At 41.7% G+C, this 15,101-nt stretch overlaps 1 protein-coding gene and 1 long non-coding RNA gene across 3 annotated transcripts in view; one reads left to right on the forward strand and one right to left on the reverse strand.

Annotated features, from left to right (window-relative positions):
• Positions 1-15,101, forward strand: part of LOC110350323 (uncharacterized) — a 73,062-nt gene that overhangs the window by 54,041 nt on the left and 3,920 nt on the right. The gene's annotated exons all lie outside the window — the stretch shown is intronic.
• Positions 1-15,101, reverse strand: part of Cdh17 (cadherin 17) — an 80,060-nt gene that overhangs the window by 10,586 nt on the left and 54,373 nt on the right. For both annotated transcript variants that reach the window (XM_004850106.3, XM_021262641.2), the window contains exons 10-15: positions 14,769-14,984; positions 14,233-14,309; positions 12,172-12,363; positions 8,490-8,734; positions 4,396-4,526; positions 1,898-2,137 (exon numbers count right to left, since the gene is read on the reverse strand). In XM_004850106.3, the coding sequence (XP_004850163.1) occupies positions 1,898-2,137; positions 4,396-4,526; positions 8,490-8,734; positions 12,172-12,363; positions 14,233-14,309; positions 14,769-14,984 (1,101 nt within the window). The remainder of the gene's footprint in view (positions 1-1,897; positions 2,138-4,395; positions 4,527-8,489; positions 8,735-12,171; positions 12,364-14,232; positions 14,310-14,768; positions 14,985-15,101) is intronic.

Raw genomic sequence — 15,101 nt, forward strand, 5'->3', positions numbered from 1 at the left:
TATCAGTTAAAAGAGCATCAAATATGAAATGCTTAGAGAAAATTTTGCCAAAAAAAATCTACATTGAAAGCAAATATAGCTGACCATGGAGGTAACTCAGTGGTACAGTGCCTACCTGCCAAGGACAAGGCCCTAAGTTCTATTCCCAGTACCAAAAAAAAAAAAAATGCATGAAAGAAAAATATATTGCTGAAAGAAAGTAAGGAAGAGACATACTGAATCAGAAGACCCACCCCCCAACTTCCATGTAGATTCAGTCCAGTCCATTCACAATCTCAACAGGCTGCTTTCAGTAGAAATGAACAAGCTACACTCTGAAATTATATGGAAATGCAAAACACCCAGAAGTGATAAAATAATTTTGAAAAAGGAAAAATCATACTGCTAAATTCAAATCTTACAGAGCCACAGTAACCAGAGCAATGGGGTATTGATATGAAGCTAGATCAATGGAACAGAAAGGAAAGTTCAGAGGGCCACATATAGGGTTACTTGATTTTTGACAAAGTTGCCAAGAAAATTCAATGTGGAAAAGGTAATGTTTTAAATAAATGGTGTTAGAAAACTTAGCCATATTAAAAAAAATGAACCTTGATTTTTACCCTATACTATATTAAAAAATTAACTGGAATTACAGAACTAATGTAAGAGCTAAACCTGTAAAATTTGGGGGAAGAAAAAAAGTAAAAAATTTTAGTGACCTTGAGTTTGGTAAACATTTTTTAAACATTTAAAAAATCACAAATTATAGATGAAGCAAAATCAAATTAATTTGTTCGTTTAAAAAAATCTGCTTGTTAAAAGACACTACTAAAAAATTTAAATGGAATTTCCTAGGAGAGAGTATTTACAAAAGATACATTGGACAAAGTATATGTATTTTTCAAATGCCTACAATTCAACAATAGCAGCTGAACAGCTCAATTTAAAGGAACAATATCTGACCAGACACTTCACCAATGAAGATATATGGATGGCAAACCAGCACATGAGAAGATGCTTGGCACGTCAGTCTTTAGGAAATACAAATTAAAATCATAAGACACTACTGTTCACATGCAAATGAATAAAGTTAAACTGAGTGTAGCCAGCATTGGGGAGAATGCTGAGCAACTGAAACTCTCTTATCTGTGGAAATGTAAAATATTAAAAATGATTTGGGAAGTAATTTGATATTTTCTTAAAAATTTAACCATACATCAACCATATAACCTGCCAATTCCACTCCCTCATATTTAACTAAAAAAGGAAAATGTATGTCCCTACAAAATACTTAACAAATGTCCAGAGCAGTTGTAAACAACCTAAACGACATGATCGCCAGGTGATGCAGTCATAAAGAAGTATGGGTACATGCAACAACATCCCTCAGAATAATTACGCTAAGTGGAAGAAGCAGACAAAAATGTATACATATCATATTCTATTTACATAACATTATTGAAAAAAACTGATAGTATCAGAAAGGAGATCAGTGGTTGCCTTAGGAGTGGGGAGGTGGGAAGGAGGGCTTGCAATGAGGCAAGAAAAACTTTTAGGCATGGTGAAATACTCATTGTGCTGATGATTTCAGTGATCTTTACATATACCAATTCTTATACAACTGTACACAATGACTATGTGTAATGTACATCTGAATAAAGTTTTAAAATTTGTGAAATCTGTTTCTCAGCTGTCATTGGAAACTGCACATGATGCTCAATTATCCAGCTATCCAACTACACTGAAGCAAACGCTTAGTGGGCCTGGGGCTTCCTTCCCTTCGGAGACTTCTTATAAGGTTCCTGGAACATATGAAAAAGCTCAGTCCTGAGTTCTGAAAAACCACCCCCCAAGGCAAATAAAACCTAATTTCATCAACCCCCCGTGTTTTTCTGAAGTATCTTTGACAACTCACCGTTGATCTTGGAAACTTCCCAGTCGTTCTGTAAGCTTTCGCTGCCGAGGGCAAATGTGAAGTGGAAACCCCGGAATGTCTGCTTATCATCATCCGTGGCCTCGAACACCAAACTTCCAGGCGCACTGAGGGGGTAGCAGAAGAACAAGCCTGTGTAGTCCTTGGCCAGCCTTGCGGGGTTGTCATTCACATCCTTGAGGGCCAGGTGGAAAAACGAGGTGGAGCTCAGGGAGGACCCGCCTAAGAAATGGAATGATTGAAACGTGGTGTCAGCATGCTCACTGTCCTCTTACTAAGAATATTTCTTTCTTTTAAAAAGTTCAACATTTAAGCACGTATGCCTATTGAGATAGTAGAGAGAAGCTCTTAGAATCAAAGACCTGGTTTTATCGCTGAAATCTTAATGATAATACCAACAAAGATCTGTATACTATTGCTTCAAAACTGCTGCTGCACATTTACAGATGGGAAGACTGACACTCAGAGACGTTGTGTGACTTACTCGAGGTCACACAGGTGGTGAGAAGTAGGTTTCTACCCCAAGGTCTAGCTAATGCTCAAACTCTCCTTCAGACCTCAGCACTGCCTTACAAATGACAGGTCAGAATCTATACCACCTTTCTTCAGCTGAAAAACGTAGCTTCGTGGAGATTCCACATAGAATTGAGTGTTGTAGAAAATAGTAAAAGGCCGCACAAATGTTATGTGTTATATTGTGTGGAGAAACCTGTAATGTGCTACACAACCAGTGGGTAGCCGTGTGATCTTGGGCAAGTTACTTAATTGCCCGGCGCTTTGATTTCTCTCTCCACTAATTTTGCTCCATAATAGAACATACCTCACAGTGTTGTATGACAGGTAAGTTGTTATACTATGTGCATAGTACAGGCTGTCAGTGCCACATAAACAGACTATTTTCTCCCCAACGTCAAACACACTCTTTCTACAATTTGACTTTGCTTCAGTTCCAGTCAACCCTGTTTTCTTGTTTTCTTTCCCAACTGTCTTCTATGTCCCTGACTAAACAAGAGGGGAAAACCCACTGGCGTTCTTGAAGTCATTTTGTCTATTTACATTATTTCAGTGCCAGCAACTGAAAATGGACCAGTGTTTGGACAGTTGATTCGTGAAATTTCTCAAGTGTGAGAAATGCCTCGAACATATCCACAGAGAAGTATGGAGCCCTGCAGAATGATGTAGGGGCTCACGGCATGAAGGGTGAGGAGCCAGAACCTTTCGCTGACTAACTGGGAGTCTCTAAATCAAGAGTTAGGAGTACACAATGTGACAGTGGAATTCACTCCAGCTAAGGCAGTGACACAGGCTGCCCCTGACCCGGCTCAGAGGGCCCATCCACTCACACTGCCATTCTGAAGTTGGCACAGAAGTTATGCATTTCTGCCTGCTTCGGTTTCATTTGACTGTGGTAACTTTATTTTTCTTAATCTTTTCACATACAGGGACCAGTTTTATGATTTCCTTCTCTGTTCCCCATTCCAGCCTCCAATATTGGGCTTCACATTTTGAAAGTTGCTTTTTATTGGTCTAAAAGTATATGTATGTATTGTGTAATTTGTTCAATTTTTTTTTTCTTGGTAAACTAGGCATATATTTACCAGCTAATTAGAGCCTCTGATCAGCTTAAGATCAACAGATATCCACTGTGGCTTGGAAAACTCCATTTAAATGCAAAGAATTCAATGTCTTAATTAGCAGCCTTATGACTGGTAAGCATATGATTCCTGTGAGCTTATTTTAATTTGAAAAATTCCCTGTTACTCCACATTCAGAGCCAATGGATGACATATTTCACCACAACTGAACTACATCGGCTGCAAAGATTATGCAAGGATTATTCAAACATCCTGAGCTTACCTGTATAATAGTCTTTTCTTTCCAAAGTTTACCCTATTCCATCTAAACCAAGATGCCCAAGTCCCTACAAACCTACTGAATTAGAATCTCAAGAGTAGGATCCTAGGATCACCAGTAAGCAGGGTCGCCAGATGATTCTGACACACATCAAAGTGAAGAACACTGCATAAAACATTTCCTGCTTCCAAAAGGATAGAACCTACAGGGCTGTGATGTGAGCTCCAGGAGCAAGTGGTGGGCTAGATCACTAGGCCACTGCTTTGGCCTCGCTCCCAGGAGAAACTCACAACCTCATTAGAGGGGGGAGGTAGTATAGGTGGGGGCAGTGGGAGTTCCCTGACAGAGGTGGGAGCCCCTACTAAAAAAAACCACAGAGCAAATGGCATCCCTGAAGGCTGGCCAACATCCAGGGACAACACTGCCCAGAGACATCCCAGCTCACAGGTGCTTCTCATCTCTAACAAAACCAAGAAGGGTGGGCACTACCTCACACTTCTGTCCTCTTCACATCCTTCTAGTTTAAAGCCCGTTCCATTCTGGTGATTTGAGCTCGAGTTCTTCACCCTCCCTCTTGTTTTCCCAATGCACCCCCTGATAATCCGTGTCCCATGAATTTTGCTCACCTACTTCAGTGGCCACCACTTGCACCCGATACACACTTTCAGTTTCCCTGTCCAACGGAGCCACACTAAAGATCTCACCCGTGATGGGGTCAATTTTAAGCCAACCTCTTGTGTCGCCTCTCAGGGAATATCTTCATGAAAAGAAAATAGAAGAAAGCCTATATTATTCTGCATGAAAACAAAACAGTTTGTATATCACTGTATTATATCAGTATTATCACTTGTGTATTTACAACAAGGATCATTATCTCATGTTAAATATTTATTTTTACATCCTCTGTCCTCAAAAGGAGAATCTAGTTCATCATTACAATGTAGTATTTATGCTTTTTTATTGGAAGGGTATAGTCGCAAACTCTAGAAGAAAAAACTTTCCAGGCAATCAATCCAAATTAAGGCAACGTAGAAGTACATTTAAAAAGCTCTCAGCACACCTCCCTCTATTAAGAAAACCTAAATGCCCAGAGGTAGAGACATTCAGTAAAACAGGTAGATAATCACAGACCACCAGTGGCTTAGTGAATCCCTCATTCAACAAACATCAGATGAGTACTTAACAGTACCAGGCAGTGGGCCAGGTGAAGGGCTTACACAGGGGGGCTCTTAGGCCAGTGGAAGAGACAGACACATTCAGATAATGCCAATAAAAATGTGGTAAATACACAATGGATCCCTCTGGGATCCCAGAGGGGTTCATAGGATTCAGAGATGTCTTGCTGACAGATACGTTGATTCAGGCAATGGGGGACTTCAAGCCATAGGAGATGCACAAGCTAGAGCAGAGAAGCCAAGGAATAGCTCAGTGCATGTAGAGGAGTGGGGTACATCTGAGAAGCAGTGGGTGGCCAAAGGTGTGGCAACAGAGATTTGCAGAGCCATGCCATGAGAAGAAAGGCAGCCACAAGTGGTGGTAAGCAGGAAAGGAACCCAGTCATATTTGTGCTTTCAGTGGAACTCGGTAGGTGTGTGAAGGGTGGAATCGAGGCGAGACTTGGACCCCAAGAAAACTAACAGGCACAGCCCTTTGGGAAGCAACAATAAGGGCAGGAAGATGTCCATATCATTAGACTATTTACCTAAATAAAAAATAACTTAATAGAGGTTAAAGAATTATATACTTACATACTCAAAATATTTTCTATGATAAAAAGTACTGGAAACAAGCTACATGTCTAGGAATAAAAATGATGTGAATGATATTTAAAGTAGTTTTTCTCAGTAGTTGTTCGTTGTTTTCAGTATATAGTACATGCCAAGCACTGTGTGTATGGGCATCAGACAAAAAATCCTTTGTGCTTGGTCCTTCACCATGAAAGAGATGCAAACCTTTGGGGGCTTTAGAAGTGGAGTCAGATGATACAATGTGCTTTTATAAAGACTCATTCTAACTGTAGCACCGTGAATCAACCCGGGGCCAATAGGGGATGGCAGGATGCATACACAGCAGACATGGTGATGGCTTGGACCACATCCGATGCAGTGAGAAACATCTGGATTCTGGATACCTCAATGAGAGAACCTATAAAATTTGCGGATTGATTCTAAATATGTAGAGCTGGAGAATTAAATTGCTCTGGCTAAAAGTTTGATGTCATCATTAATTCTTAACTGACTTACATCTGGAACTTTTTTTTTTTTTGGTACCAGGGATCAAACTCTGGTCCTTGTATATCTGGGACTATTCATTGTTCCTCATTCCTGAGATACTTTTTGATTGGTCGTCCAGAGCTATATCTACAGGATGCCTTCTTTCCAGTCTCCCATGCCAATCTCCCCGCCTCCCCACTCTGAAACTCAAGTGTTAGAACATAAAACAGGCTGTGGTAAGTCTGCTCCTTGCTGTGGTGTGGATAAGGTTCAGTTTTGCTCCAGGGTTCACAGGCTGGAGGCTTGGGTCTTAGTATGGTGATGTTGGGTGATGGGGCCGAGGGGGAGGTGTCCTTAAGTTAACATGGCCTCGTGAGGTAGGAAAGAAGCAATTGCCAGGGATTTAGCTCAGTGGTTTCGCCACCTGCGCAAGCACAAGGACCCGAGTTCGATCCCGGTACCAAAAAAAAAAGACTTCATTCCTTGGAAAGAAGCAATAAAGATAGAAAGGGGACAAGGAAAATAGTTTCTAAATTGTACTTTTAAGAACACTGCAACTTCAGAACACAATCAGTTGCCCAAGGTGATAATACTTTTTTCCCTTCTAGGAAATGCCCTCCAAAAAATTCCTAAGGGTCTAAAAGATACAGCAAGGCTGTAAATTGGGCCTGTGCTTTTCACCTGTGTTATGACTGTGTCTAGATGTCACCCCAAAGCCTCATGTGATCATTGATGGGACTTTTTCAGAGGTGGTTGGATCTAGCACACGTGATGCTAGGATTAAAGGTGTGTGGTTACTAAATTAGCTAACTGATTGGTTTGGCATAGTTCTGGATAGGATTAAAGGTTCCCACCCTGGGTGTGAGTGCTACCAGCCCTAAAGGCAGGTAGCCTGGATAAGATGTAAAGGACAGAAAGAGGCTCTCAGCTTCTTGCTTGCTGCTTTCTGCCTGCCCTTCTTTTGCCACGGACTATTTCTCCTCTGTGATGCCCTGGAGACAGTTAACTATGCACTGAAACCTCTACAAATTGTAAGCCAAATAAACCTTTCCTCCTTTAACTTTGGCTGGTGGGTATTTTGTCTCAGCAATGAGAAGAGTAACTGAGACAACCTGTAAACTGTGTCTGCACTTTTCCTCTGATGCCATAGATCCACAAACTCCAGACTTCCATCCTCAAGGAAGCCACACTGTTAAGTGGACAGCGTCTCTCTGCAGTTCAAATACATGCAGATGGTTTGCATTCTAACCTAGCCCACTAAGTGGGTACCTGACAGACAACAGGCCACACATCCTAGCTCAGCCATCTTGAGGACACCCCAAAGACCACATAAAAGCCCTGAACCCCTACCATAATGTGCCTCTCTCTTGAGGCCTGCTCGCCATTCTCTGAGTGTACACTTCTTTAACTCTGCCTAGTACAACCTTTCTATCCCTTTCACTGAGGCATCCTGCAATTCTTTTCTATGACAAATCAGCAAACCTACAACCTACCCTGCAGGTGGGATAAAATGAAGTCCTCATCTCCTCTCCGGGGGTCCTCCTTAGATCTTGCCCAGTGACACTTGGACCCCATCTGGTAACCCTTGAGCTTCCAGAAATGTGAGCTAAATAAATCTCTCTTTATAAAGTCACATATTTTATAATAGCAATCAACAGGCCAATATACATGACAATCAGAAAGACTTAAAACTAAAGTTCCTAAAGGCCCGCTCAAAGGGAGGCAAGACCCCCTTCAAATGTTTAGAGAAACTTAAAGGATTGTCATTTGTAACTACATGCATTGGTTTAAGCCATCCTGAAATATTCACTTTACAGATAATGTTGCACAAGACATAGAAGCAAAAGGTCTGGGTTCAAGTCCTATCTGTCCCCTTATTAACTATATGACCCGAAAGATTCTCTAGGTATCATTCAGATATCTAAACTAATCATCATTGCACATTAAAAAAATAATTGGGTATGCATACTTTAAGACAGTTTAGTCCTAGTGAACTCAAAAGGACTTTGAATTGTTAAGATGGAAATATTTCCCCACTTTGCTTATCCACACCACTTTGAGCATCAGCCCCTCCAGGGGTGGCCTGAGGATGCATCTTGCTGCCCTAGACCAGCTCTCCAGAGCACCAAGGGAACCGAGCCACCTTCATTCACAAGAGCCCCTCCCTTTGTAGGCTGGCCCTGTCCCCTCACTTGGGCCTGTGCTTCCTGCTCTGTCTGAAGCTCTGGTCTTCCTTGGGCTGGAACCCTTCCCCAGGGTCCAGGAGGTGGACACCATGCCCGGAAGTCACCAGCTCTCTCTGGTCCATGCAGCAAGTGGGCGGCAGTGGAATCTGATGCTGCCTCCCACTTGTCTGAAACACCTGCTCGAGCCGAGGCCAAAGAAGCCCCTGCTCAGACCAGCAGGTGCTGTGAGGATGGCCAGCTTCTCTCCCTTCCCAGCCCTCCTCAGCCCCTCTGTGAGGTTGCAGCACACCGCTTGGCCTCCCCAGCCCTGTACTCTTGTACCTTATGTCCAGACCTTCGGGATCCTGGGCCGTCACATTGCTCACTTTAGTGCCCACAGCCACATCCTCACTGACTTCCGCTTGGAAGACAGGCTGGGAAAACACAGGTACTTCATTCACATCCGTCACAAAAAGAAAGAAGGAGGCGAAAGAACTCAAGTTGTATGTGACACCAGGTACCAGAGGCTCAGGATTTTGTGCGTGGACCACAATTTTGGAAATAGCTGCTGTTTCAAAATCCAGAGGCTGTGGAGGGAAATAAAATAGGGGAAAATGATTTTGGGGTGATTAGCTCCTTTAAAAAATTTATTTCCTATACAACCCTCACATAGAACAGCGGTTCCTAATGCAGTGTCACCAAAAACCTACTTCTCAGAATGGAACCATGAAAAAGTCTTCACTGTAGGACTTATTAGGGTTTTAAGATGTTAATGTACATTTTAGCTTTCCTAAAAGAGGAAATGTAATTCTCAAATTTATTTAACTCTAGGACACTTCCTTCATTCAGGAGAAATGTATTGATTCTCAATACAGTTCTCAAAGAAAAGCTTGGGAATTGTTTATGCTATGAAGATTTCTGCATTTGTATAGAGAATGATTTTACAGCAGCCTTAGGAGACAAATCACAAAATAAAACACATTAAACTCATGGAGGAATAGCTAAAGCATGGAAACAGCCTGTTTGTCAACAGATGAATGGATAAAGAAAATGTGGTACCAAGAGAGCATGTAAAGGTGCAAATTTCCAATGATGAATGCCATTATATTGTATATCTAAAATGTTCCAATATAATCAATGTTTAAAAAGAAAATGTGGTATATATACACAATGGAGTACTATTCAGCCATAAAGAAGAAATCTGAGCCATCTTTAGGAAAATGGATGCATCTTGAAACCATAATGCTAGGTAAAATAAATCAGACACAGAAGATTAAAATGCATAATTTGTCTTATATGAGAAACCAAAAGCATAAGTAATTTAAAAACCAAAACAAGACAATACAAAACAGGTAGATCTTTTGCAGATGGGAAGGGAATCTAAGGGTGGAGGGAAAGGGAGGTGAGGACGGGGAGGGAAGAAGAAAGGAATGAGGTGTACTATGTACATGTACCTACTGCCCACAATGAATGTATTATGTATCACAAATGTGTACAAACACCCATTTTTATAAAGCTCATGGAGAGTGTGAGAAGCAACAGAGATGATGTAAAGACAGATGATCTGCTCTCATTCCAGGCCATGCCACATGGGGCCAGAAAGGGAAATTAAGAAGCCAATGTTGGTTTAGTATGAGAAGCATTGAATAGGCACAGCTCTCTAAAATGGAAAGAGTTACTTAAAAAGTAAGTTCCCAACTCTGGAAGTTTTCAAGCTGAAGCTTAACATGTGGTGGCCTAGAGAGGATCTGACTGTCACATCAGGAGCTGGTTCTACAGGACTTCACAGCGCCACTCGGGGCCACAGCTGATCCCCCTCCTCTGCCAGGGGCTGCACAGTGGACAGCTCCTGTGCAGGCTCAAGGACTCAGTCAGGCCTGAGGTTGCAGCTTCAGCTGCTGCAGAGAGAGCCTGGAACCCAGGAACTTTAAGCGATGTCCCAGAGGCTGGTTCAGAGTGGACAGTTGTGGAAATGCTGCCCACGCTGTTTGCTGCTGCCCAGCCCTGGCCTGCTCTGGGGCAGATGGGGACTCTTGAGGTTAAGTGCTGTCAGGCACGACTAAAAAGGGGGCTTCTTTGCACCTTGCCTTGGCTCAGTTTCTCTCCTAGGACCCCCTTTCTTGAAATTCAGAGTTTTGGCTTTCATTTTTGTATTGTAAATTTTTCCTTTTTGAATTCTTGCTTCATGAATCTTTTCAACCAGCTTCAGCATCATCTGGAACACTGCACGTTTTCTCTCTCTGGAGCAGCTGAAGCAGCAGGTCCAAGTGAGTGCCATTTGATATTAGAATCATGCATGTTTGGCGTCCTTAGGCCCAAGGGGAAAACTCCCTGTACTTTAAGGGGTATTGATGGCAATATATCTTTTCCTGTAATAATTTTTTAAACACTCATCATATTTTTCAATTATACCTAGTAAGTATCCATTCACCACAAGTGGCCAAATTAGTTTAAGTTGGTTCACAATAAGTGACTACTTTAAAATGTTGACATGTGGGAGTCATCCTCAGTGGGATGGATGGACCTGTCTTCCTTTGAGTCCTAGAGAGCTCTGGTCCTGGGGGAGGATGGGAGAAAGCTGTCCCCACCCAACACAAAGCATAACCTGCTGCCAGCATAGTGCCTAGCCACCCCCTACAAAGTCTGAAGTCCACCCCACCCTTATCCTTTACTTCTGGCATTCTCTCTGTCCATGTAGGCAGACACAAACAGAAGTTGTTTTTCCCTCTTTTTTTGGTACTGGGGATTGAACTTGGGTCCTTGCACTTGCGAGGCAGGCTCCGGAACCACTGAGCTAAATCCCCGGCCCCACGAACAGAAGTTGTAATGGCGTCTTTCCCAAATATCAGACCCACACAGAATGCTGTGCTTTGAGTTGGTCCACACACAGTCCTCTTGGCTGAGGCCCAGGGAGACCTTCTGTCATAGAATAGCTATACAGCAACAGCGTGATCGAGTTCCAAGATTCTGTCCACAAGCACTTCTTTTCCCCTTTGCTTTTGTCCATGCCCTGTGGAATTATGCCATGTTTGTCTTCATTGTTAGCCCCTACCTTAAGCTTCCTGTATTCTGGCTCAAAATTGTCCTCCAGAGCTTCTTTGCAGCCTCCAGCCCACTGCACTGCAATTCTTCAGCAGTTAGCCACACATGCAGATTCTCTACTGCTGTACCCTTCTCTGGCCGTTTCTAACTGGAAAGTTTCACTCTCTCCCAAAGAAGGTATTCAAACACTTAAATATGTTGGATGACAAATGAGTCATCTAGTAAACCCTGCACATACTCCAACACAGATGAGGCAGCTACAGAGAAAAGAGTCAAAGCTCAGGGATGCATACATGGTGGGGGACAGACATGGGTGAAGAAGGGATAGTGAGATCTCGTGAAAAGAAGCAGGAACTACGAACTAATACTTTGGTTCCAGACCACCTTTTCCTTAAACAGAGAGGTACAAAGCAAGAGCCAATGGGCTTAGCAACACTATAAAAGGTAAAAAGAGGAAAGGATAAACTTGTCTATCAAAAATTGAAAGGCGATCCAACAATTTCCAGTCACTAATTAAGAGGAGTCTGTGCTGGTCGTGGGGGAATAAAAGGTCTACAGCCAAGGGCCACAGGGCTCATCCTCCTGAATTCCCTACATGTGCAAAGGAGGAAATGAAGCCCTGAGCCCCAGCTCCACCTTCCACAAAGCTTGACAGACTTAGCAAATTAAAATATAGAATACCTACTTACATCTGAATTTCAGGGAAACAACTTTTGGTATATGTCTCAATTATTGTATGGAACATATACCAAAAAATGATTCAGCCTATATTTTTTGTGGCAATCTTATCTCACTGTAAAAGTTATTTGACTAATTAGTGACAGACTAGGACTAGAACCCTGACTTTCTGTCAGGAGAGGAATGACAGAGTACACCAAGAGCCCATCACCATGCCTGAGAGCTCACTGCTAATACTATTTATAGGTCCTCACACAATCAAATAATCCACCAAAAAGACAAATTCATTTAATGGGTTATTTACCTTTTTAACTGTGACATATCCTGCATTGGTGTGGGGATCTGTGTCAATCCCCAGTCTTCCCTCGCTGTCCCCCTGTGTAATTTGATACAGGATTTTAGAACTCCCAGTAAATGGCTCATCAGCATCTGTGGCTTGGATGGTTAAGATGGTATACCCAACAGCTGTGTCTTCACGAAGAGTCAGGTTTCCATACTGAGGAGGAAACGGGGCAAGGAAACAATGAGAATGTCCACTGTCATCAAGCATAATTGCCAAAGAGTACACTTGTCTCAGAATGGACACAGTCATAGTCTACATCAATGTTTACCAAGCATATTTTTTTCTTCTCATGAATATGGTGCAGTTGATTTTAACAGCAGTCGTAGTTATGAACTAAAATCCCTGGTACAGAGGAACATATCTCAGAGATCTACTAGTAAGATTTCACCTCCCATATCCAATATGTTTAATAGCTATAATTATAGTCCAATGATACAAAAATAGCTGTAATGTATTAAGTACCTACAGTGTAACAAATGCTCTAGGTGAATTGTTTTAATTAATTCTTAACAAAAGGATAGAGGTTAAGAGCTTGCACTTTGGAGTCAAAGAGCTGTTAGGAGTCCTAACCTTGCCATTTGTCAGTTGAGTACTTGGAGCAGTTACTTCACTTCTTTAATCATTCATAGAGATTAAAGAACCTACTTTCTGTTTTCTGTGGGGATTAAGAGAGACAGTAATGCGCAGAAAGCCTTGAATGCCTGGTTTGTAGTCAACACTCAATAAAGATAAGAAATAAAACACCCTATTGAATAGCTATGTTAGATACCCTCTCCACTTAACCGGGGAGCAAACCAGGAGAGGTTAAGCTCACCCAAGATGACACTGCCAATGAGTCATAGAATTGAGATTTAAACGCATGTGCGTCCAACTCCAAAGCTTGTGCTATTAATCGCTGGCCTAAAACATCTCCCACTCCCCAGAAAATCCCCCAAACCATCTCTCTTGGTGTGTGATCTTCAAGATGGTACCTGGGAGGGCCCTAGGTGAGAACCACTGCAATACACAAAGCAGGCTTTTGGTTGCTATAGCCAGATTGGTATTTCTAAACTCTGAGATTTCCAAAGCAAGATTCTTACCCTCAATCTAAAAGCTTCTATCTAGATGCAAGGAAATCACAACACTGGGTAAGGATGGATGCCCAAGAGAATGGAGGCTGAGAAGTAATGGATTCTTTATTTCATGCTTGCTTAACCCCAGTGCCTGTTATACAAGATATATTTAGTCACACCTCTTACCATTCCAAGCCCTATCATAAATCAATCCCCTTCTTTGTCACAGCCTTGTTTCTATTTTGATTTATGAACTTCATCAGAGGGCTCCAGGCTGCCTCATCATTGACTTCAAACATGACAAAACAATCTAGTCAAATGGGCTTCTCTCTCCTTCAAACTAATAAAGCTAGACGTCCCTTTTAAGGGAAACAGTGATAAAGCCATCACCAAGACTAAAGCCTGTATTGAAGACAAGAAAATAGTAATTTGCATTTGCATTCTTGATGTTCTAAATTTGTTTTTTCTTTGTCTAATTCTAATTCTTACAAATGTCTTGAGTATATTTTGTGTTTAACTTAAACCAGAGCCTCATTTTTTGGTCTTCTCTTACCCAATTATTACAAAATGAGTTAAAGTTGCCAATAATCCAAATATTAAATATTTGATTCAAAATGCTTGAGACCCAGCAGTAACCTATACACAAAATCTATAATGACAAACTGTAAGCAGCCACTCAAATTTGTTCAATTTAATGAAGATGATGATGGCTGTACCTTTTAAGCAGTCCTTGGAATAAATGAGCTGTTGGCAGGAGTTTATAAACACTTACTCCCAGATTCTACAACAGTGAATGTTACTGTTCCCTGAAGACTTCTACTCAAGATGGTGTCTGGGTTTGTGACTGGCTCAGTGACAATGGCTACCTGTCATGTCTGGCATTTTTCTTAATGATTGTTTTTTTCCCCAGAAGTAGGGGTTGAGTAATATGAACAAAGTATAGGAAAAACAAATGGTGAAAACTACTCACATCTGATTTTTCAAAGATGGGAATCTGATCATTGATATCAATGATGTTGATTTGTATAGCACAGAAGATCTTGAAATCTGAAAACCAAAGTTATATCACAGAAATTTTTTACTGTAAATAATGCATTAAAATCAGAAATCTGTCAGGAAAAAACTGGCAAGTGAAATGACAGACATATCACAACTTCATAGCTGACATGCAGTCTCTCTGGGGAGAGGATTCTCCGCTTTTCCCCACGCCCCTGCACTCACAAGCATGTCACCGAAAAGGAGGTGTGAGATGAACGCAGACGGAGGAAGTGTTCTGGACTCCCCACACCCTGAAATGTACATTTAATCCCCTTTTGCCATCTGCTTCTTGGAAGCACCAGAAAAACCCATCAATGTTGTCTGAGCTACTTCTCTGTACAGCATGTATCTCACAAAGGAAGCAAAGACTGGCAGAGTTCTGTAATGTATCCATGATGAGGCACGTAACACATCATAACTAGAAGACAAATAATTATGTGTAACCATGGCAACAGGTATGATACCAACCTTTGTCAGACACCTCCACTGTTAAGTTGTACTGAGGAGCATCTTGCTTTTTCAAGGACCGTCTAGCTAATTGGACCTTTCCCTCATATTCTTCAACCAAAAAGAGTCCATCTATGGGAACTTTGGGGGTTTGTTCCACAATTTTATACTTCAAGATGCTGTTGATAGTGTTTGCTTCATCCATGTCATGGGCGGTAAAGATGCCAATACTGCTTCCTATGGAGAATGAAAGAAAATCCATTCATACAGGCCCCATGTCATCTGTTTTAAATTGTTTTCACTCAATAAGCAGGTTCCTAGAAAGCACTAAATAATCTTACATAGCAGACAAAG

This window comes from Heterocephalus glaber, unplaced genomic scaffold (assembly GCF_053883595.1).
Source record: "Heterocephalus glaber isolate CG9 unplaced genomic scaffold, H.glaber_assembly_v1.0 deba00001555, whole genome shotgun sequence".
In the NCBI taxonomy this organism is placed as follows: Eukaryota; Metazoa; Chordata; class Mammalia; order Rodentia; family Bathyergidae; genus Heterocephalus; species Heterocephalus glaber.